At 34.9% G+C, this 21916-nt stretch overlaps 1 protein-coding gene across 1 annotated transcript; it reads right to left on the reverse strand.

Moving 5' to 3' along the window:
* Positions 1 to 203: 203 nt before the first annotated feature.
* On the reverse strand, positions 204 to 5032 carry LOC104088532 (probable ATP synthase 24 kDa subunit, mitochondrial). The gene is made up of 7 exons (XM_009593229.4): positions 4801 to 5032; positions 3764 to 3860; positions 2568 to 2712; positions 1531 to 1641; positions 1051 to 1197; positions 617 to 739; positions 204 to 518 (listed from the first exon to the last, which is right to left on the reverse strand). The coding sequence occupies exons 1-7, from the start codon at positions 4840 to 4842 to the stop codon at positions 455 to 457; spliced, it is 729 nt and encodes a 242-aa protein (XP_009591524.1). The 5' UTR covers positions 4843 to 5032; the 3' UTR covers positions 204 to 454.
* Positions 5033 to 21916: the final 16884 nt, after the last annotated feature.

The following is a 21916-nucleotide window of genomic DNA, read 5'->3' on the forward strand; positions in this document are numbered from 1 at the left end:
GCCACAAAATACAATCCAGATACATATGGACATCAACTAAGTTCACATTCAATCCACACTAATTTAAACATCCCGGAACCGAATTGCCTGAATGCTTAGCCAAATAATTTCACGATGATCATAAACTGTTGCAGCTAAGAAAAGAAGATTCCAGCAATGACAATGAGCAGAAGATCAGTAAGGCCGTCACCAAAGCATCGATATTGAAATATTTGATACAATCACGCATCTTAGTTCTCTTTCATTGAAATCAAGTATAGAGTGCACAAAACAACTGACCAAGGTCAGTTGCAAATAAAAGCTAAATTCTTGGTCAGACCTCTTATTATTCAGAAGCAGCCTCTTGGATGTCTGGTACAACTACACGTTTAAGGATAAGAAAATTTATGTTCAAGGGTAGCAGGAGATCAACAAGGTGCAAAAGGAAAATAAGTCTTGAAGAAAATTTCATTTTTTAAATGAAGTTTCTGATGTCCAGAGACTTCACACTTGGCATCTCCTCATCCTTGAACTCCTCCCTGCAAGTACAAAGGATGCAAAGTCAAAATCCGGAGAAGACAGACTAACCCAATATCCATGTGGTCTAAGAGAATGAGCAATCAAAGCCCTTTATTACCTCTTCTTCTGAGTTTCCATTGCTTCAAGAACATCCTTTTTCAGTTCTTCTAATTGTGCCTTTGCAATCTTCAGCTCCAACTGTTCTTCGTATTTTGGCAGATCTTCTTTACGAATGCCGAGCCTAAATAACGCAAATTCAAAAGACAATAGTGAGGATCAAATACCTATGTAAACTCCGAATCATATATCATCTGAATCACAATAACCCGTACTACAATATGGAAGTTGACCACAGCTTTTGGTCAGAGCAAAGGAAAATAACCCCCCCCCCCCCCCAAAAAAAGTCAAGTCAACAAATGGCTGAGCAAAATTGTTAGGAAGCTGGTTTCAGTCATTTACATAACGAGTGACCAACTGCTATTCAAGGGTAGACAATCAAAAATTGAAGCACTTGCAAGTAGAATCAATTAAGCTCTGCATAAGGAAGCTTACTTCTGGTTGATCTTATCAAACTCAGCTGTAAGAAGAGCTATTCCCTTTTTGTCATTCCTCATTAGTGGCTTTTTGATTTCTTTCTCAACTTTATCCAGTGCTGCCATCTGCATATCCTCTATACCTTGCTCATCGATAAGGCCCCTCCTGCCCAAAGAATACATGAAAAAGAAAGGGGGGTGAAGAAATGCTGATACACCTGCCTAGAGGAAAAATCAAATGCCTCGGTCACTTAGGAATGATGATTTCGACATTAGGAATCATGTTCCCATTTCAGAATTAATTGTAGGATACAAAAAAATATCTGTGGAAATCAATCACTTGTATGAAAGATAACTGAAAGCATACTATATTTATCTATTATTGATAAGGAAGCATACCACCTTTTTCTAAAATACCAAAAGCATGCCAACAAAATAACTTGCATAACTCGTTAAATATTCTAACTAGAAGGTAAAACATAAGCATGAAAATGCATACTTGACACGCATCTCCTTCAGTTTCAATAAATAAGTCCGAGCATCTGGAATTTCATGAGTTTCTACTTCAATGTTGAACTTAATTATTTGAGACTCTGATAAGAGATTAGCCCTGCAAACATGGGAAAACACAGTATTAATAATTGATCATAAGAATTTATGGAAATTAATCAAATAATACAGCATGCAAGTCTATAAATAAAAATATATACTGTTTGGCCATGCAAATAAAACTAGAGGTTTTGTACCACCAGGTGTGACTTATGATTCTTAATGAACTAAATGTATAAAATGGTTCATTCCAAAAACAATTTTTGGGATGCCAAACAATATAAATAAGGACGGACATACAGATTATACATGGTCTTTCTCCAGAAAGCATCTTGATGTAATGGCATGGTGACCAGAACTAAATTTAGGATAAGCCGGACTTTCAAATGCATAGCAGTGTTATCAAAAGTGCGCTTAAGCCCTGAAGCGAGGCTCAAAACATGTTGAATGTTTTGCCTCGCTTGTGGGCGCTTCAGTATTGTCATCGAGGCTCTAAGACATACTTTTCCTTGCCAATGAGTGTAATCTTAAAGAGGCGACACTAAACAATTGATACTTCACTTTATCGTAAATTTACTTCAATTTCTTTGTACATATATTTGGCATTCATACTTATAAATATTTGTCTTGGATACATATTTGTAGTTTATATCCATTTGTGCCTTTCTTCATTAAAGCTCACGCTTTATTTGCGCTTTGCGCTTAGAGCCTCAACAAACCTTAGAGCTTTTTTTGCGTTTTTCGCCTTTGATAACACTGATGCATAGCCCAGTAGTACATTTAATATGCTTGCAGGTGAGGCTGAATCATTAAGAGTCGGGGGTGGTGGGGAAGGGAGATATAACAAGAAGTGCTAGTATCTTAAAGGATTCTGAATTATGAATCACATGCTATCACAATTTAAGTCAGTCTCCAAGTGTTGAACTGCTGCTCTGGTATTTACAAAATGAAAAAAAAAAATTCATAAGCAGAAGTTAGATATCTTACTTTTGTCTTACAGAGTTCATGACTTTGGCATACTCAGATACAGCAGCAGGATCTTCTGGATCTATGGTGATCTTCTCCTTTCGTAGGACACCAATTGCTGTCTCAAGCTTGTTCTTAACCTCATAAAAGATGTCCTTCAACACCTCTTCATATCCACACAAAAAGTCAGTGTAACAGCAATGCAACATAACCAGATTCAAACCACGTTGTAATAGTACAACCCAATTTGAAGGCCAGAAAAAATCCAGCATACCATTTCCAAGACAGACAGAATTACTAGGTCAGTGACAAGACTCTAACAAGGCACTTGTGATCAAGGCCTAACAAGAAAAACATTATAGCACTTAGACGCTAATCTATTTGGGATTTTCTGGCACAAGATTGCCATAGTCAGTCGAAATAAAGAAGTCACTATGAAATAGTTGTAAGTCACCCTCTAGAACACCAGAACATAAGCATAAATGCAGATTAAGATAAGTTATCTGAAAGCATACACCCTATCATTGGAGAGACAAGTGAACCAGGCACCAGGAGCAAACTCAAACTCTATATTTGTCTTGAAAACACCAGTGTCAAAGTTTCTTATGAGTATATTATCTCCAAATTGGTTCACCCTAACACAAATGATAATATCTTGTGCCTTCCTGTGAAGACATTAAACAGTAATGTCTATGCCAACTGGGAATCCATCACCTATCTAGAGCATAAGTAAAACTACTGAAATACAAAGGATGCACCAGATGGAATGGCTCGCATGCATTTAATAAAGAGGAAAAGCCAGAGGCTTATTAGAAAAGTGAAGGACTATTTTATGCATAAAAAGGATGGTGTTGGCTGCAGTACTCACTCAGAAAGAAAAAATAAGAGCAGAAGCATTCATATATAGCCTGTCAGCCATAATTCCGTCCTTCTTTTAGTCTTGTTTAGGCTAAAACATTGAAGTTACACAAAACAAAATAACATAATCACCGCATAAGGAGAAGGCTGCAAATAATTTTTTAATTATTTCTTCAGAGTTAATAATACAGATCTTCTGATACACAGACAAGATAAATGAAAAACAGAAAGTGGTATTCATATAAAAAAGGCTTTAAAGTGCTTCAACACATTTGTAGTATTAAAAAAGTGAAAAGGAAATGTCAGCAAACAGAAACACAGTAATCAAGTTTCAATAAAGAACATCCTGAAATACTTACGATCGCCCTTCAGTGCAGTGGGAGCAGCAGCTCCTTTGGCAAAGGAACGAACTGGAATTGCATGCTCAGGGCGAAGGACAACCTGACCAGCGCATAACTGCAAAACCAGATTTATTAATAAGAGTAGACATTTCAACCAAGTACAGACTGCACCAGCACATCCAATCACATATACATCCCACATTTTACCACAAATTCTGCTTCAGACCTAGATGCATCCTAACAGCTCAAAGACACTGGCAAAGTCCATGTAGCCTAAATTACTCAACAGTTAAATGACCACATACAGTACCAGCCACTTCCTAAGTGGCATGCTATTCAATAAAACAAATACATTGGCAACGACAGGAAAGCCAAAGTCAAGTCCCAAGTGATAATTGACGGAAAGAATCATACAAGGATAGCACAATGCACAAAGCATCTTGCGTTCACGCAGGTCTAGGAAGGGCCGCACCCCAAGGGGTTGTGACGTAAGCAGCCTAACCTGATGCAAGCATGATTCCACGGCTCGAAACTGCAAACTACATGGAGATAACTTTACTTGTTGCTCCAAAGAGTAGAAAAGACGCGAGGAAAACCAAAAAAAATAGATAATTTCAGGCCAAATTTATTTCCCAAAGCAAAAAAGGGCAGCAATTATCAACCAACAAACGACAATTCTTTTAAACCGGGATCATTCAATCAATCACACGTCTATCTTAAGCAGGCAAATACAATCCCTATGGAGCCTTAAAATGTACCTAATCCTAAACTCAAAACAACACATCATTTCTCTGTCTTTTCAGACACCAATAAAAGAAACCCTAGCTCAATCACTTTCACAAGTATCAAGTCGACTACATTTCATGTGCAAAATGCATATCTCACTAAAACAAAACTAAATTCAGTTCAATTAGCATTCAAATCAACTACGACGCATGATTATAAGCACAACAAAAAAGAACATAAAATTTAAGCCGCAGTTAGATCAAAGAAATCATAAAACTCAAACATTTTCCGCATAAAAAATTTAGAGATTAGATTAGATCGATTTGTACCTGGCGAGTGGATCTGGAAAGCAAACGAGAAGCGAGAGCCATATGATGAAATTACGGCTTTTGTCGATGAAATTCCAAACAGAAGCAGTGGGTCTCTATCAGAGTGTTCAAAAACTCTGTGTTGGGTTGGGGTGGGTGGCCTTTTGATCTTGACCTAGTACTGCTGCTGCATTTCAGGTTTCGAGGGGACGAGGCTAACGCTTCTATTACGACGACGTTTTCCACTCCGTCTGGGAATATTGTTTTTCCCCCTCGATACTTTTTGTCTTTGTTTCAGATTTGCACCTCAACTTTTAATCCTTTCATTTTTTATCATTACTAGGAGTAGTTTTTATTATCCTGATATAAAAAAGATTAATGTTGCCAAAGTGATTTTCATCCTAGTAGAGTAATATCGTAAGCTATAGTATTAGGTGGGCTATAGTATTAGGTGGCGTATGATGTGGGCTTACTCACATGGTCCCGAGCGGCGAGGATTGTGGTAGGTTGGCAGTCAGCGTAAAATTTATATAGTATAATGATGATATGAGTTAAACTTATAGAAGAAATAAAAATCTATATTACCGATACTAACTTTATTCAGGACTAGAAGTAGTTATTGTTGTTATGATGTGTTTGAAATGTAGCACTTTATATGATTGAGTTTCCCACTAAGTTTTGTGTTTGCTCGAGAGAAATTTTAATTGAGACGTAATACCTTTAAAAAATTTAGGCATAAAAAATAAAAAACCAAACAATTAAACTCTATGCTTAGGTAGCATGAGCTTGAATTATAGTAATAGTTTATACCATAATTATTGCTAAGATATTATCAATTTCATAAACTACAATTCCTTTGCTATAATGAGTCGATAGACAAAATTCATATAAGCATTGTTAATAATAAGTCTTCCAAGTTCCAAGGATTAGTTCATTATTACATACATATCTAATTTCAGCTACACTGTCATGAAATTATGTTATGTTAGCTATAACTAAAATGAGTAACGTATCTAAATTTAGAGTCCAAAAAAACTATTTGTGAAAAGGGCTTGATTATTCGCATTATTTCGTAGTGTTTTAATTGTGATTTTTAATGTTTTTACAACTTCTTTTACAGATTGATTGTTTTCTAGTTTCTGAATTGTACTTTTATTAGTATAAGAATTGATGTTCGAATATGCGTTAATATTAGATGTGTGTACTTTTGCACTATGGATAGGCAAATTGCTGTTCTTTCTTCCCCTTTATCCATAAAAATAAGGTATATAACTTAAAACGTATATTTTCATGGTATACAAATCATATCATCATATTCATATTATATATTATATATTATATTATATATTATAGAGAAAAAGGCCAAATATACCCCTTTACTTTGATATATTGTTCACATATACCTCTTCCTCTATACTTTGGATTCAAATATACCCCTCATTTAAACGGAGGGACACATGTCATCGTCCTATTGGACAATTCTAAATATCTCTTAATTAATTAAAAAGACTCATTACCCATATCCGAAAATCAATTTTCCAAAGAAATTTTTTTTGTAAAAACCGAAAAAAACAGAATTGTTTTTTACTAAAAACTAAAAAAAGCGAAAATATATTTTTTCCAGTTTTTACAAAAAAAATCTTTTAAAAAAACTGAAAAATATTTTCTAAAACAAGTTTTTTGTAAAAACTGAAAAACAAAAACTAAAAATTAATTTTCTAAAGCAATGTTTTTGTAAAAACTAGAGAAAAAAATTGAATTTTGTTTTTACTAAAAACTGAAAAAAACGAAAATATTTTTTTTCAGTTTTTACAAAAAAAATGCTTTAAAAAAAACTGAAAAAATATTTTCTAAAGCAATTTTTTTTCCAGTTTTTACTAATTTTTCAGTTTTCCCACTAGTTTTCCAGTTTTTACTAGTTTTCTAGTTTTTTCAGTTTTCTAGTTTTTACTAATTTTCAGTTTTTACAAAAAAAATTGCTTTAGAAAATATTTTTCAGTTTTTTTAAAACAATTTTTTTGTAAAAACTGGAAAAAAAAATATTTTCGTTCTTTTCGGTTTTTAGTAAACAAAATTTCAGTTTTTTTCAGTTTTACAAAAAATATTGCTTTAGAAAATTAATTTTCGGATATGGGTAATGAGTTTTTTTAATTAATTAGGAGATATTTAGAATTGGCCAATAGGACGATGATACGTGTCCCTCCGTTTAAATGAAAGTTATATTTGAACTCAAAGTATAGCGAAAGGGGTATATTTAGCCCTATAGTATAACGGAGGGTATATGTGAACAATATATCATAGTAAAGGGATATATTTGGCATTTTTCCCTATATTATATTATATTATTATACTGAAAGTGGGAAGAATTTGAGTCAAAAGTTAATTTACGATTTTACCCATTAAAAACTGAGGGACAATTTTGCCCTTGAGCCAAAAAAGCCTTCTACTAAATTAAATGAGAAAAAGCACCGAGTAAATGGGGGAGGATTGTTTCATCTGCCACTAATTGTTGTAGGTTAGCAAATTTTCTTAATTATTATTTAGAATATCACCTTTTCATTTTCCAATATTTATTGGTGTTAGGATCGAGAATTCGGGTAGTGCGGAATATAGTCAAACAATGGTATAATGGCAATAACAAAGACATGAAAGTTGATAACAACGACAATTAAAGTAGATAAAAAGACACAAATTTAACGTGGTTCGGTCAAAGTGACCTACGTCCACAAGCGGAGAGGAGCAATTTACTATAACAATAAGAGTACAAAAGAGAGTACAAAATTAGAGTAAACACTCTAATTAATCCCAAATACCCTAAGAGAATAACCTCACAAGATCACTCCAAAGAAAGGGTTCACACAAGTGCTTCCCAACACTAACTCTCATACAAAACACTCTTAATAAAGGAAGAAAGGAAGAAACAAGAATTGAAGACAAGTTTTGTTGGTGTATCTAAAATGAACTAATGGTCTACCCTTTTATAGGCAAAAAAGTCTTGGCCTCTTAGGTGTAAAAGAAGAGATACAACTTGTGCAAATGATGTCCAACACACAATGCAATATTTTTGGATCCGAAAAAATATTGCCAACAAAGTCTACATTTTGCAAAGATGTTTATGCTTATGTGAGATGGACTCCTTTAGCCAAAATATTGGTCATAATTACAAATCTCCACCTTGGCCTAATTTTGGCTGATATAGTAAATTTTCTCCACCTTTTCCGCAAAAACCCCAATGGGCATATGTCAAAATTTAATGCCATCAAAATCAAACAAGTTGTCTGATACCGAAATTGTAGTAAGTCATATAAGAGTGGATCCCAATAAAGTATACAACGAACCAGATCTGTGTGCTTTCATGATCACAAGAGCACTATGAGAAACTTTCAGAACTCCACCTTCACATGTGTACTTGCACCCAAGAGATTCTAGAGTGCCCAAAGAGATGAGATTTTTCTTCAAGTCAGGAACATGTCTAACATCAGTGAAAATTCTCACCACACCATCGTGCATTTTGATTCGGACTGTACCTTTTCCAAAAACTTTGCAGGCAGTATTGTTGCCCATCAAGACAATTCTACCTCCAATAGATTCATATGTGGTAAATAAATACTGATTGTGACACATATGATAAGAACAACCCGAATCTAAAACCCACTAATTGTTAGATTTGAAACTATTATTAGTTGCTAAAAAAATAGTTCCCTCAGTCTCATTAGCAGCTACACTTGCTTTGGCAGTGTCAGTATTTTTGTGCTCATTTTTCCTTTCTTTATGCTTTTCTTTATTTTTCAGTTTATAGCATTCAGAGATAATGTGACATTTCTTATGACAATAGCAACACTCTAAATTATTGTATCTGGATATGGAGTCGGATTTTTCCCTAACAAACAAGCCAACCTTCGCTTGAGTTCCACTAGCTTCCCTAGTAATATCACTATCTATTTGTTCTTTTGATTTTAAGATAGATTTAATATCCTTATAAGAGATATTATCCTTTGCATAAAGTATAGTATCTCTTATATGCTTAAAAGATGGGGGTAGAGAACAAAGCAGTAACACAGCTTGATCCTCATCCTTAATTTCAGCATCTATATTACTCAAATCCATAAGAATGGAATGAAAATGTCAAGATGAGATAGAATAGAGGTACCTTTACCCATACGAATTGTATAAATTTTTTGCTTCAGGTAAAGTCTATTTCCCACAGTCCTCTTCATATATAAGGTTTTCAATTTTTCCCACATGCCTTTGGTTGTGGTTTCTACAGAAATTTCACGTAAAACCTCATTTGAGAGATTTAAAATGATACTTGCTTTTGCCCTTTTGTCTATGACGGCAAACTCCTCATCCGTCATTTTATCTGGCTTCTTCTCCTTTCCTTGCAACGCCAAGTCTAAGCCATCCTGAATTAGGATAGCTTCCATCTTTAATTGCCATATTCTGAAGTTTGCACTTCGGTCAAATTTCTCAACATAGGTCTTTGTTAGAGTTATTTTGGCTATTGAAACTAACCCGGTTAGATCTGGCTCTGATACCAATTTGTTAGGATCGGGAACCCGGGTAGTGCGGAATATAGCCAAACAATGGTATAATGGAAATAACAAAGACAATAGAAGTTGATAACAACGACAATTAAAGTAGATAAAAAAGACACAAATTTAACGTGGTTCGGTCAAAGTGACCTACGTCCACAAGCGGAGAGGAGCAATTTACTATAACAACAAGAGTACAAAAGAGAGTACAAAATTAGAGTAAACACTCTAATTAATCCCAAATACCCTAAGAGAACAACCTCACAAGATCACTCTAAAGAAAAGGTTCACACAAGTGCTTCCCAACACTAACTCTCATACAAAACACTCTTAATAAAGGAAGAAAGGAAGAAATAAGAATTGAAGACAAGTCTTGTTGGTGTATCTAAAATGAACTAATGGCCTTCCCTTTTATAGGCAAAAAAGTCTTGGCCTCTTAGGTGTAAAATAAGAGATACAACTTGTGCAAATGATGTCCAACACGCAATGCAATATTTTTGGATCCCAAAAAATATTGCCAACAAAGTCTATATTTTACAAATATATTTATGCTTATGTGAGATGAACTCATTTAGCCAAAATATTAGTCATAATTACAACTGGTTTGGTCCTCAGCAATCTGCGGATGAGATTTAACTCAATTATTCTTCACAAACCGGTAAACTAAATTAGTACATTTAACCAAACTTACGTTGGCCTATCTCTTTCATTGCTACTAAATATATCTGAAGAAAGGAAGAGTTGCATTCCAGTGAATTAAATGAGTACATTAACGACACTTACGTTAGCCAATCTCTTTGTTGCCACAAAGAATATGAAGAAATTTGAAGAGTTGCATTGGATAATTAATTAGACTAATATCAATAATACAGATAGCATAATGATGATATGAGTTGAACTTATAGAAGAAATAGAAAATTTATATTGCAGATACTAACTTTATTCGGGACTAGAAGTAGTTATTGTTGTTATGATGTGCTTGAAATGTAGCACTTTACATGATTGAAAATACCGCTCCCATTCCCACTAAGTTTTGTGTTTGCTCGAGAGAATTTTTAATTGAGACGTAATACCTTTAAAAAATTTAGGCATAAAAAATAAAAACCCGAACTATTAAACTCTATGCTTAGGTAGCATGAGCTTGAATTATAGTAATAGTTTATACCATAATTATTGCTAAGATATTATCAATTTCATAAACTACAATTCCTTTGCTATAATGAGCCGATAGACAAAATTCATATGAGGATTGTTAATAATAGCCTTCCAAGTTCCAAGGATTAGTTTATTATTACATTGCATACATATCTAATTTCAGCTACACTGTCATGAAATTATGTTAGGTTAGTTATAACTAAAATGAGTAATATATTTAAATTTAGAGCCCAAAAAAAAAACTATTCTATTATGGAAAACTTATACAAATGTCCCAAATAAGTCTCAACTTACCAACCTCTAGCCGTTAGTCGTACACTTATCAAAACTAGTCAAGCACATATAAAAATTGAAAAATCAAATAAATAAGGTTCTTTCTCTCATAGAACCACATGCAAAAATCACCTTCCATATTTTTAAGCGTGATTAGCAACATTAGGTGCAAGACATAAAGAAAATTTCATGGATGAGGTAGCAAATAAGGTGATGAAATACAAAAAAAAAATACAATATTCCAAAAATCTAAGCAAAAAAGGAACTTTTTCAATAAGGTATAGTTGAAATTCATTGAAAACATATAGAGAAGTCAATATACAAAATTTGAGGAAGAAATTGGAGGTGATTTGGACTGGTTTTGTATCAAAATTCGTAATTAAATCGAATTCAAAAAATTCTTCTGCGATACATGTATCACACATGTATCACGCATGTATCTCACACATAGGTATACATGGATATACATGTGATACACAATTGATACAAATATAATACACATATGATACACAAATGATACACAATTTGAAACACATATCATTTTTTTTCATGTTTAGTTTTTACTTCGAATTTTCAATTCAAACCACCTCAAAACTTCACCAAATTATCCCAAAACTGAGATTCAAGCTCCTTAAGATGTGTCAAATCTATTTTATTAACACCACTCGAAAGAAAGCAAAATTTTGACCTTTTTTTTGCTATAAATAACTAATTTGCTAATATTAGTAATATTTGGCTAATATTAGTAATATTTTATAAATTGATCAATTTTTGTAATGAGCTACTTATAAATGGACATAGCCGATAATTTTCTCATAAATGTGGACAGAATTACATTCTTTATCCACTAAATGTATACAATACTATCTTGTAATTGATTGAGCAATCGACCATATGCATTTTTAGATTTCTACTGCGCTTTGTAAGAATGTCTAAAAGGCTAAACAATGACTTCCAACTTGTTGCTGGATTAATTTAGATCAAAATTCTATTTACCCGAGGTATTTAATTATATCTTTCTTGGCGTCAACGATTCATAATACGAAAAGAAAAAAGATAGGGGGAGAAAGCATTTCGTAGGTGGCGGAGTTATTATCTTATTCGAATTTTAGTCGTAACTGAATATATTTGACATTTGTTATGAATATATTATATTATGGATGTGCATTTAGTACTCCGTTGTAAATAAGCTTTCTGAAGAATTTTATCCATATGAGACTCCGCCATAAATATATTTATCTATTTAGTACTCTATTGGAAATAAGCCTCCTGAAGAAGCTTATCCTTTCGGTACTCCGTTATGGATAAATATTACCCATGATAGAAGATTATCTATATCTGGCACAACAGTTTAGAGCAGCAGCTTACAAGCAGCTTACACAGCAGCTTACAAGCAGCTTACACAGCAGCTTGCAGTAGCAGCTTCCTTTCTTCTATAAATAGAGGAGAATTCAGTTCATTATGTACAGAAATTTGAAGTTTGAATAATATATCAGTTTCTCTCTATACTTGTCTTTACTTTACAGTCTTTATTTTATAACACGTTATCAGCACGAGACTCTGCCATCTCGAGAAAATACTTTGAAAGTATCAGAGGTACGAACTTTCTTTTTCTAAATAATGTCAAATCTTTCTAAACTTGAGTTTGTAGCCCTGGATATATCGGGCAAAAGCTACATGTCTTGGGTGCTTGATGCCGAAATTCATCTTGATGCGATGGGTCTGGCAGACACCATCAAAGATAAAAATCAGGCATCAAACCAAGACCGTGCCAAAGCAATGATATTCCTACGACATCACCTTGATGAGGGCCTGAAAATGGAATATCTTACTGTTAAAGATCAAGTCATACTGTAGAGTAATTTGAAAGATAGATATGACCACCTGAAGATGGTCGTTCTTCCACAGGCACATTATGATTGGACTCATCTAAGGTTACAAGATTTTAAATCTATCAGTGAGTATAATTCTGCTATGTTCAGAATTATTTCCCAATTGAAATTATGTGATGATAATATTACTGATCATGATATGTTGGAGAAAACTTTCACCACTTTTTATGCCTCGAATATGCTCCTGCAGCAGCAATATCGAGAGATGGGATTCAAAAAGTATTCTTAACTTATCTCACATCTTCTTGTAGCCGAGCAACATAATGGGCTATTAATGAAAAACCATGAAAACCGACCTACTGGTTCTTGTCCATTCCCTGAAGTGAATGAGACGAACTTCCACCAAGCTAAACGTGGAAGAGGACGTGGCCCCAGTCGTGGTCATGGCCATGGTCGGGGAGGAAACTCTAATCGTGGTAATAATAATGCACCAAAGAACCCTCCTCACCACCAGCAGTGGAAAAGGAAGGAACAAAAGCATGAAGCGGTGCAAGAAGCAAAGCCAGAAAATGTATGCTATAGATGTGGAGGAAAAGGGCACTGGTCACGTACATGCCGTACGCCAAAGCACCTGGTTGAGCTATATCAAGCTTCCCTGAAGAAGACAGAAAAATGTTGAAGCAAATTTTATTTCTGAAGATAATTTAGACTTCATGCATTTGGATGTAGCTGATTACTTTGCACTCCCAGAAGGAGAAACAAGTCATGTGATCGGTAGTGAATCTGTAGAGATGTAAATATTTTAATTTTTGTTGTTTGTAGTAGATAGTATAGTTATGTAATTGTTGTACATAAATAAAAGTTATAATGTTTACTATCATATTTATTTTGTTTATGTCATTTTGAAGAAGATGGATAATCCTCAAATTATGTTTGGATCAAAGACCAATCATGAAGATATTTGTGTAGTTGATAGTGGAACAACTCATGCCATATTCAAAGATCAGAAATACTTTTCTTATTTGCATAAGGAAAAAGCAAATATTTCTACAATTTCTGGTAATATAAGTTTGATTGAAGGCTCCGGAAGAGCTATTGTATTTCTGTCTAAGGGAACAAAACTTATTATCGATAATGCATTGTACTCCTCCAAGTCCCGAAGAAACTTGTTGAGTTTTATAGATATCCGCCGAAATGGGTATCATGTTGAGACAATAGATGAAATGAATGTGGAATATCTTTGTATTACAAAGAATATTTCTGGCCAGAAATGCATTGTAGAAAAGTTACCAACTTTATCTTCTGGCTTATATTATTCAAAAATTAGTATAGTTGTAGCACACTCTATCGTAAACCAGAAGTTTACTGATTCAAATACTTTTGTGCTTTGGCATGGCCATTTGGGCCATCCTGGATCAATAATGATGAGACGAATTACTGAAAATTCGAGTGGGCATCCATTAAAGAACCTGAAGATTCTTACAAATAATGAATTTTCTTGTGATGCTTGTTATCAAGGCAAAATGATCACTAGACCATAACCAATAAAGGTTGGCATTGAGTCCCCTACCTTCTTAGAACGTATACATGGGGATATATGTGGACCTATTCACCCACCAAGTGGGTTGTTTAGATATTTTATGGTCCTAATAGATGCATCTTCAAGATGGTCTCATGTTTGCCTACTATCATCTCGCAATCTGGCGTTTGCAAAGTTATTAGCCCAAATAATTCGATTAAGGGCACAATTCCCAGATTATCCTATAAAGGCTATTCGCCTTGATAATGCTGGAGAATTCTCATCTCAAGTTTTTGATGATTACTGTCTATCAGTTGGGATAAAAGTTGAACATCCGGTAGCTTATGTTCATACTCAAAATGGCCTTGCAGAGTCATTTATTAAACGACTGCAATTGATAGCAAGACCACTACTTATGAAAACAAAATTGCCCACTACTGTTTGGGGCCATGCTATCTTGCACGCAGCATCACTTATCCGTCTCAGACCAACACATTATAATAAATATTCTCCGTCACAATTAGTTTTTGGTCATGAACCAAATATTGCCCATCTACGAATTTTTGGATGTGCTGTATATGTGCCAGTAGCACCACCACAGCGCAGTAAGATGGGCCCCCAAAGAAGGTTAGGAATATATATTGGGTTTGAATCACCCTCTATTATTTGCTATCTTGAACTATTGATGGGAGATTTATTTACTGCTCGATTTGCAGATTGTCGATTTGATGAAACAAAATTCCCACAATTAGGGGGAGAGAAAAAGGAAATCAAAAGAGAAATTGTGTGAAAAGTTTCATCATTATCTTACTTTGATCCACGTACCCCTATATGTAATCAGGAGGTTCAGAAGATCATCCATTTACAGAATATAGCAAATCAAATGCCAGACGCATTTACTGATTTGAAAAGGATAACTAAGTCACATATCCCTGCAGAGAATGTGCCTATCCGAATTGATGTCCCAGCAGGACCATCTATTAGCATGAGAGCTAGTGAACCTAAAGCACGCCTGAAGCGTGGTAGGCCGATGGGTTCTAAGGATCGAAATCCTAGAAAAAGAAAATCGACAAATGATCAAAATGATATTATGAAGGGATCTCCTGAAGAGACCCAAGATCTGATTAGTTATGAGATTCCTAAAGAAATCAATAAACCCGAGACTCAAGTGAGCGAAGAACTTTTAATAAGTTCTACTGGTGATGGGATTAATTTAAATCGATCTGAAATAGTGGTGGATAATATTTTTGCATATAATGTTGCACTTAACATTATGCAAGATAGTGAGGATTTTGAACCCCGATCTGTCGAATAATGTCAACAAAGATCTGATTGGCCAAAATGGCAAGGGGCAATTCAATCAGAATTGAACGCACTTGCTAAAAGAGAGGTCTTTGGACCAGTAGTCCAAACACCTGCTAGTATAAAACTAGTTGGTCATAAATGGGTTTTTGTGCTAGCAGGTGTTTGGACTACTGGTCCAAAGACCTCTCTTTTAGCAAGTGCGTTCAATTCTGATTGAATTGCCCCTTGCCATTTTGGCCAATTAGATCTTTGTTGACATTCTAATGAGCAAAATGAAGTTGAAAGATACAAGGCTCGCCTTGTCGCACAAGGATTCTCACAACGACCTGGAGTCGATTATGAAGAAACATATTCACCCGTTATGGATGCCATAATATTTCGATATCTCATCAGTTTAGCCTTACGTGAAAGACTTGAAATACATATGATGGATGTGGTTACAGCTTATTTGTACGGGTCACTTGATAATGAGATTTACATGAAAATCCCTGAAGGATTTAAAATGCCTGAAGCATATTCAAAATCTCGGGAAATGTACTCAATCAGATTACAAAGATCTTTGTACGGTTTAAAACAATCTGGGCGCATGTGGTATAATCGCCTCAGTGAATATTTGTTGAAAGAGAGTTACATAAATGATGTTATTTGTCCATGTATTTTTATAAAGAAAATGGCATTAGAATTTGCTATACTTGCTGTTTATGTTGATGACATAAATCTTGTTGGAACTCCAGAAGAGCTCCAAAAGGCAATTGAATATCTTAAGAAAGAATTTGAGATGAAAGATCTTGGAAAGACAAAACTTTGTCTTGGACTGCAAATTGAATATTTAGCAAATGAGATCTTTATGCATCAATCTGCCTATACAGAAAGGGTCTTAAACCGCTTTTACATGGACAAAGCGCACCCATTGAGTACACCAATGGTTGTTCGATCACTTGAAGTGAATAAGGACCCGTTACGACCTCCAGAAGAGGATGAGGAACTCCTGGGTCCTGAAACACCCTATCTCAGTGCAATTGGTGCACTTATGTATCTTGCTAATTCTACAAGGCCTGACATAGCATTTTCTGTTAATTTACTAGCAAGATATAGCTCTTCTCCTACACGGAGATATTGGAACGGGATTAAGCATATATTACGATATTTAAAGGGAACTCTTGATATGGGTTTGTTTTATGCTAACAAAGATAGTGCAAATCTTGTTGGCTATGCAGATGCAGGTTATTTATCTGATCCCCATAAAGCTAGTTCTCAGACCGGGTACGTGTTTACATGTGGAGGTACTATCATATCATGGCGCTCCACAAAACAATCTATTGTTGCTACTTCTTCAAATCATGCTGAAATAATAGCCATTCATGAAGCAAGTAGGGAATGCGTATGGTTGCGATCAATAATTCATTTTATTCGAGAAAAATGTGATTTGGAATGTGAGAAAGACCCACAATTTTATACGAAGACAATGCTGCATGCATAGCCCAATTGAAGGGAGGATTTATAAAAGGAGATAGAACGAAGCACATTTCACCAAAATTATTCTACACACAAGATCTTCAGAAAAATGGTGACATTGATGTGCAACAAATTCGTTCAAGTGATAATCCGGCAGATTTATTCACCAAATCTTTACCAACTTCAACTTTTGAGAAAATGGTATACAAGATTGGAATGCGGAGACTTAAATATTTGAAACAAGGTTTTCATCAGGGGGAGTAAAATATGCGATGTACTCTTTTTTCCTTATTAAGGTTTTTTTTCCACAGGGTTTTCCTTATAAGGTTTTTAATGAGGCAGCTAGCAATGCGTATTACTAAATATGTGTACTCTTTTTCCTACACTAGAATTTTTTCCCACGGGGTTTTTCCTAGTAAGGTTTTAACGAGGCATATTATCTTTTAATGAACATCCAAGGGGGAGTGTTATGAATATATTATATTATGGATGTTCATTTAGTACTCCGTTGTAAATAAGCTTCCTGAAGAAGTTTATTCATATGAGACTCCGCCATAAATACATTTATCTATTTAGTACTGTCACACCTCCTTTTTCCCGAGGGGATTAGGGGAGTTTTTCCAATTTAAGTGATATTAATCGAAATGAAATTATTTATTTATTTTAGAGTCGCCACTTGGAATATTTATGGTGTCCCAAGTCACCGGTTTATTTTAAAATCCCAGATCGAGGAAATTGACTCTATTTTTATGGTCTGCGAACACAGAAGACCGGATAAGGAATTCGGTTAACCCAGGAGAAGGTATGAGGCACTCCCGGATTCCGTGATTTTAGCACGGTCGCTCAACTATTAATAATTGGTCCAATTATCTGACTTATTATATATTTAAAACCTACTGTGCTTTTTAGCCTTCTGACCGCTTTTAATTATTTATGGAGTTTGTTTGAACAAGTCGCGATGTCGTACACTTGTCATTTTGGCACACATCACAAACCGCGCCACATGAAATGCACCCGCGATTTACGACATGCTTATTTTATTAGTGTTTGAAGTTATGGTTGGGTCATATGAAATGCACACCCGAATTTGGATTTTTGATTTTAGTACACATTGCGAATCGCGCCACGTGAAACGCACCCACGATTCACAACATGTTAATTTTATTGTTGTTTGAAGTTATGGTCGGGTCACATGAAATACACACCCGAATTGGAATTTACGTATCGCGACTATGCCACGGGAACCGTATCCATAGTCACGATACTTTATTTATCGCGCCTAAAGCAAGCTACGATTGTTAGTTCACTCAAATATTTGAGATGCATTGTGGGGCATACAAGTTATAGATATCACTTTGTAGATGAAGTATACAATTTGATCACTATAAATTATTTGGGCTTTTGGCCGAACTTATCTTACTATTATTAAACTCAAACAATACCATGTCCCAATATTTTTGTAACAAGCTCCAGCTCCTCTATTACGATATAATTTCAATAAATTAAACCCATCTCTTATACTATCAACAAACTATATATTTAAACTTCTGCCACCACTAATTGTTTTTGCATTTTTCAACTAACAAATAAAAAAGAAGAAACCAAATCATGAACAATTAATGCATTTCCTAACAAATATGCAGAATATCCAAAACATAAAATGAAAAGATGGCAACATTTTAAATTAGAGAGTAAACCAGAACATACAAAGACCATATTAATGTGGCCACGTTTTATTCAAGCTTGGCATGAACTAGTACAAGATGAAGCAAAATGAAGAATCAAATCTAAGAGTTTAAAAAAATGGACCTTAGTGAGCGGATTTATCTCTGATTAATGCAACTCTGAATTTACATTTCTGTTTAGTCGAAAAGCAAACGAGAATCTGGCCGAAAAATTGAGCAGCAACCAAAGATGCTAACGGGGACACAAACGCGACGGAACCTCAAACAAAATCTCACGCCGGCGATAAATCGACCCTCTCCGTTTGGACCGGAATACTCAATCAACTTTTGAGACGAGGAAGAATTAGCTGGAGGTATTATTAAAGTAAAACCTTCTAATCCTTCTGTTTTCTTTTGTAAAGTTTTCGTTTTCAAGACTTCAAAATCGAAAAAGTGATGATTATGGAAGTAGCTTTTGTGTGTGTATGCGTGTAGTGAGTGTCATTTGGTAAAAAAAAAATCAATTATGCGGTAAGATGAGGTGTGGGCGCAGCGGCTAGGTTCTTGTGAATTAGCTTAGGGTTTTTGGGTGTTAATTTGGTTTTTATATGGTAGTGGGGAGTGAGTATTGGCCTTTGGATGAAAATAGATCAATGGCTATGATTAAGGGAGGGGTTTGATGGGTGAGAAAAGGATTTGGGCTAAAAGGGATTGGGAAGAATAGGCCTTTATCTTGCTGGGCCACCAAAATACGAAAATGAGCTCCCAATTGGTCCAAATTCAATTCTTACTCATTGAACAAAAAATAAAAATAAAAATACTAATACTATCAAAATATACTAATTAATACAAAACATATTTTTTGGTATTTTCAAATAATAATAAAAATAATATCTTTCTAAAAATACCTAATACCTAAATTAAATAGAGAAAATGAAACTATTTTTGTATTTTTCACTTTTTATGCTTTAAAAAAAATAGAATTAAAATTAATAATAAAGTGAAATCCTATAGAAACAAACTCAAATAAATATTCTAAAAAATACGACTATTAAAAGTAATTCTAATGTGTGGGTCGAAAAATTATGTGCTTACAGCTGCCCCTCTTTGCTTGGAAACACAAAGTGTTTTTGAGCAAAGAAATAAATAAGCGATGTAATTGATTTTTGACCCGACACTTATTCAAAAAGATTATGACCGAGCCTTGGTATCTGAGCTGCCTACATATCCTTGGCTATAAAGGAATTAGGCCACGTGTAGTTCAGAAGTGATGGAGTGCGTGGAGAGGATGAGAGAGTCGAGTGAGATACCGTTCCGTCGAGGTTCCGGTCCGCGATCCTGTTATTACATCAAAATCAAAAAAGAAAAAGACTAACTAAGCCTGTCAGCTATGAGTTAAAAGATTCCTATCTATAAGTTTTCTGAAGTTTGATCTTGAGTCTTGAATAGTTCTTCATGCAGACTTTTGATTTGAACCTTGCTGCTTGCTAGCTGCAGGTGCTGATTCATTCTTCTACAGCTTCTTCGGATAAGGACCGGACATGTAGTGCTCGTGCATTCAGCCATGTCTTTAGCAGTTCACATCTTTCATCGGCTTATGTATTTTGGATTCACTTCTTTTCTTTTCTTTTTTTCTTTTTTTCTGGATTGAGACTTCTTCCTTTGGTCATCTCGGACTGTCAGCTCGCATTCTTGAGGCGAGCTTCTGCTACTTCTAACTTGAATTGAATTCTGAAATGACTTCCCTCGTTCTTCAGGTGGGCGCCTGCAACTGACTTGAAATTTGAAATGAATTCCCTCGTTCTCCAATTGGGCGCCTGCTAATGACTTGAAAATTGAAACAAATTCCCTCATTCTCCAGGTGGGCGCCTGATGCTGACTTAAAACTTGAAATAAATGCTCTCGTTCTCCAGATGGGCGTCTGATGACTTAAAACTTGAAATAAATTTCCTCATTCTCCAGGTGGGCACCTGCTGACTTAAAAACTTGAAATGAATTCCCTCGTTTTCCAGGTGGGTGCCTGATGTTGACTTAACACTTGAAATTAATTCCCTTATTCTCCAGGTGGGCGCCTGATGCTGATTTAAAATCTGAAATGAATTCCCTCATTTTTCAGGTGGGTGCCTGATGTTGACTTAACACTGAAATGAATTCCCTCGTTCTCTAGGTGGGCGCCTGCCATTACAGCAAAACGGAAACAACAAAAGAAACTTTTTCTACCCCAGTTTACACTAGGAAGATTTGTGAAGTATTAGCAGAACTATAAATTACCTGAATGTCCCAGATTAGGATGAGAGTAAAATTGAAGACTCGACTAGGATGTGCGTCTCCTGTGAGTAAAACCAAAAAAATTTTGACTAGCAAATGCGTCTGCTAAAAAAATCCTGAATGTCCCAGACTAGGAAGTGCATCTCCTAGGGGTGAAACTTGAATGAACCAAATTAGGAAATGTGTCTCCTAGGGGTGAAATCTCAATTTTTTTGAGTTTGAGGCTCATTGATTTCCTCATGAATCTCATTTTCTAGGATTTCGATCCTTAGAACCCAATGGTCTGCCACACTTTAAGCGTGCTTTTGACTCATTAGCTATGACACTAGAAGATTGTCCAACAGGGACATCAATACGGATTGGAACATTCTCTGCAGGGATATGTGATTTCATTATCCTTTTCAGATCCATAAATGCATGTGGCATTTGATTTGCTATTTTCTGCAAATGGATAATCTTTTGCACCTTTTTTTCACAAATAGAGGCACGTGGATCAAGTTTGTAGCTAGATTGCTATCAAGGAGGATCAACAATGGAGATATATATGAATTCTAACTACAAATACTAAGAATCTAAAGATATTGACTAATGACAATCGTAACAAAAGTATGCAAGAAAGTTATCGATAGGGAAAAATATGTGTTGATAGGATAGGTGCAAGATAATTGTTCGTGATCTAACTCTAGATAATTCACTTATAATGTTCAAGTGAGTCTCTCGAATTCACTTAATTATCAGTACAATTGTTTAGTAGAAACTCCTCTTTCGATTAAGTCTCCACCTCACAATATGAACCAATTTAAGCTCGGTGAAGATATGCAAGAATTCGTAATGTATTGGTCTTTAGGAGAACCTCTTTCGATTATCCTTCTAACTAGGTTTAATCAAGGATTCAACTAGTCTCTTTCTATTACTTCGAGGAATCTATGAACTCAACCAACAATATAGTCAAATATATCACAAGTTATGCCTTTCTTGATTAGAAGAACAAGTGAACATAGATGCAACAATTTAATCTTCCCAAAACGATTCAAATACATAAAAATAGAGTTATAATCCACAAATAACCATCAATACACCAAATCCATCAAAACCCAAAAGGTTCTACTCCATAGACATGGAGAAGTTCTTCAC

Source organism: Nicotiana tomentosiformis, chromosome 4 (assembly GCF_000390325.3).
Source record: "Nicotiana tomentosiformis chromosome 4, ASM39032v3, whole genome shotgun sequence".
Classification (NCBI taxonomy): domain Eukaryota; kingdom Viridiplantae; phylum Streptophyta; class Magnoliopsida; order Solanales; family Solanaceae; genus Nicotiana; species Nicotiana tomentosiformis.

Excerpts from the sequence above, each read along its gene's own strand:
- LOC104088532 (XM_009593229.4), bottom strand. The coding sequence starts at position 4,842 with ATGGCTCTCGCTTCTCGTTTGCTTTCCAGATCCACTCGCCAG. Across the intron at positions 3,861-4,800 it reads TTTCCAGATCCACTCGCCAG|TTATGCGCTGGTCAGGTTGT; the intron begins GTACAAATCGAT and ends CTGGTTTTGCAG. Across the intron at positions 740-1,050 it reads TTTGATAAGATCAACCAGAA|GCTCGGCATTCGTAAAGAAG; the intron begins GTAAGCTTCCTT and ends TGCGTTATTTAG.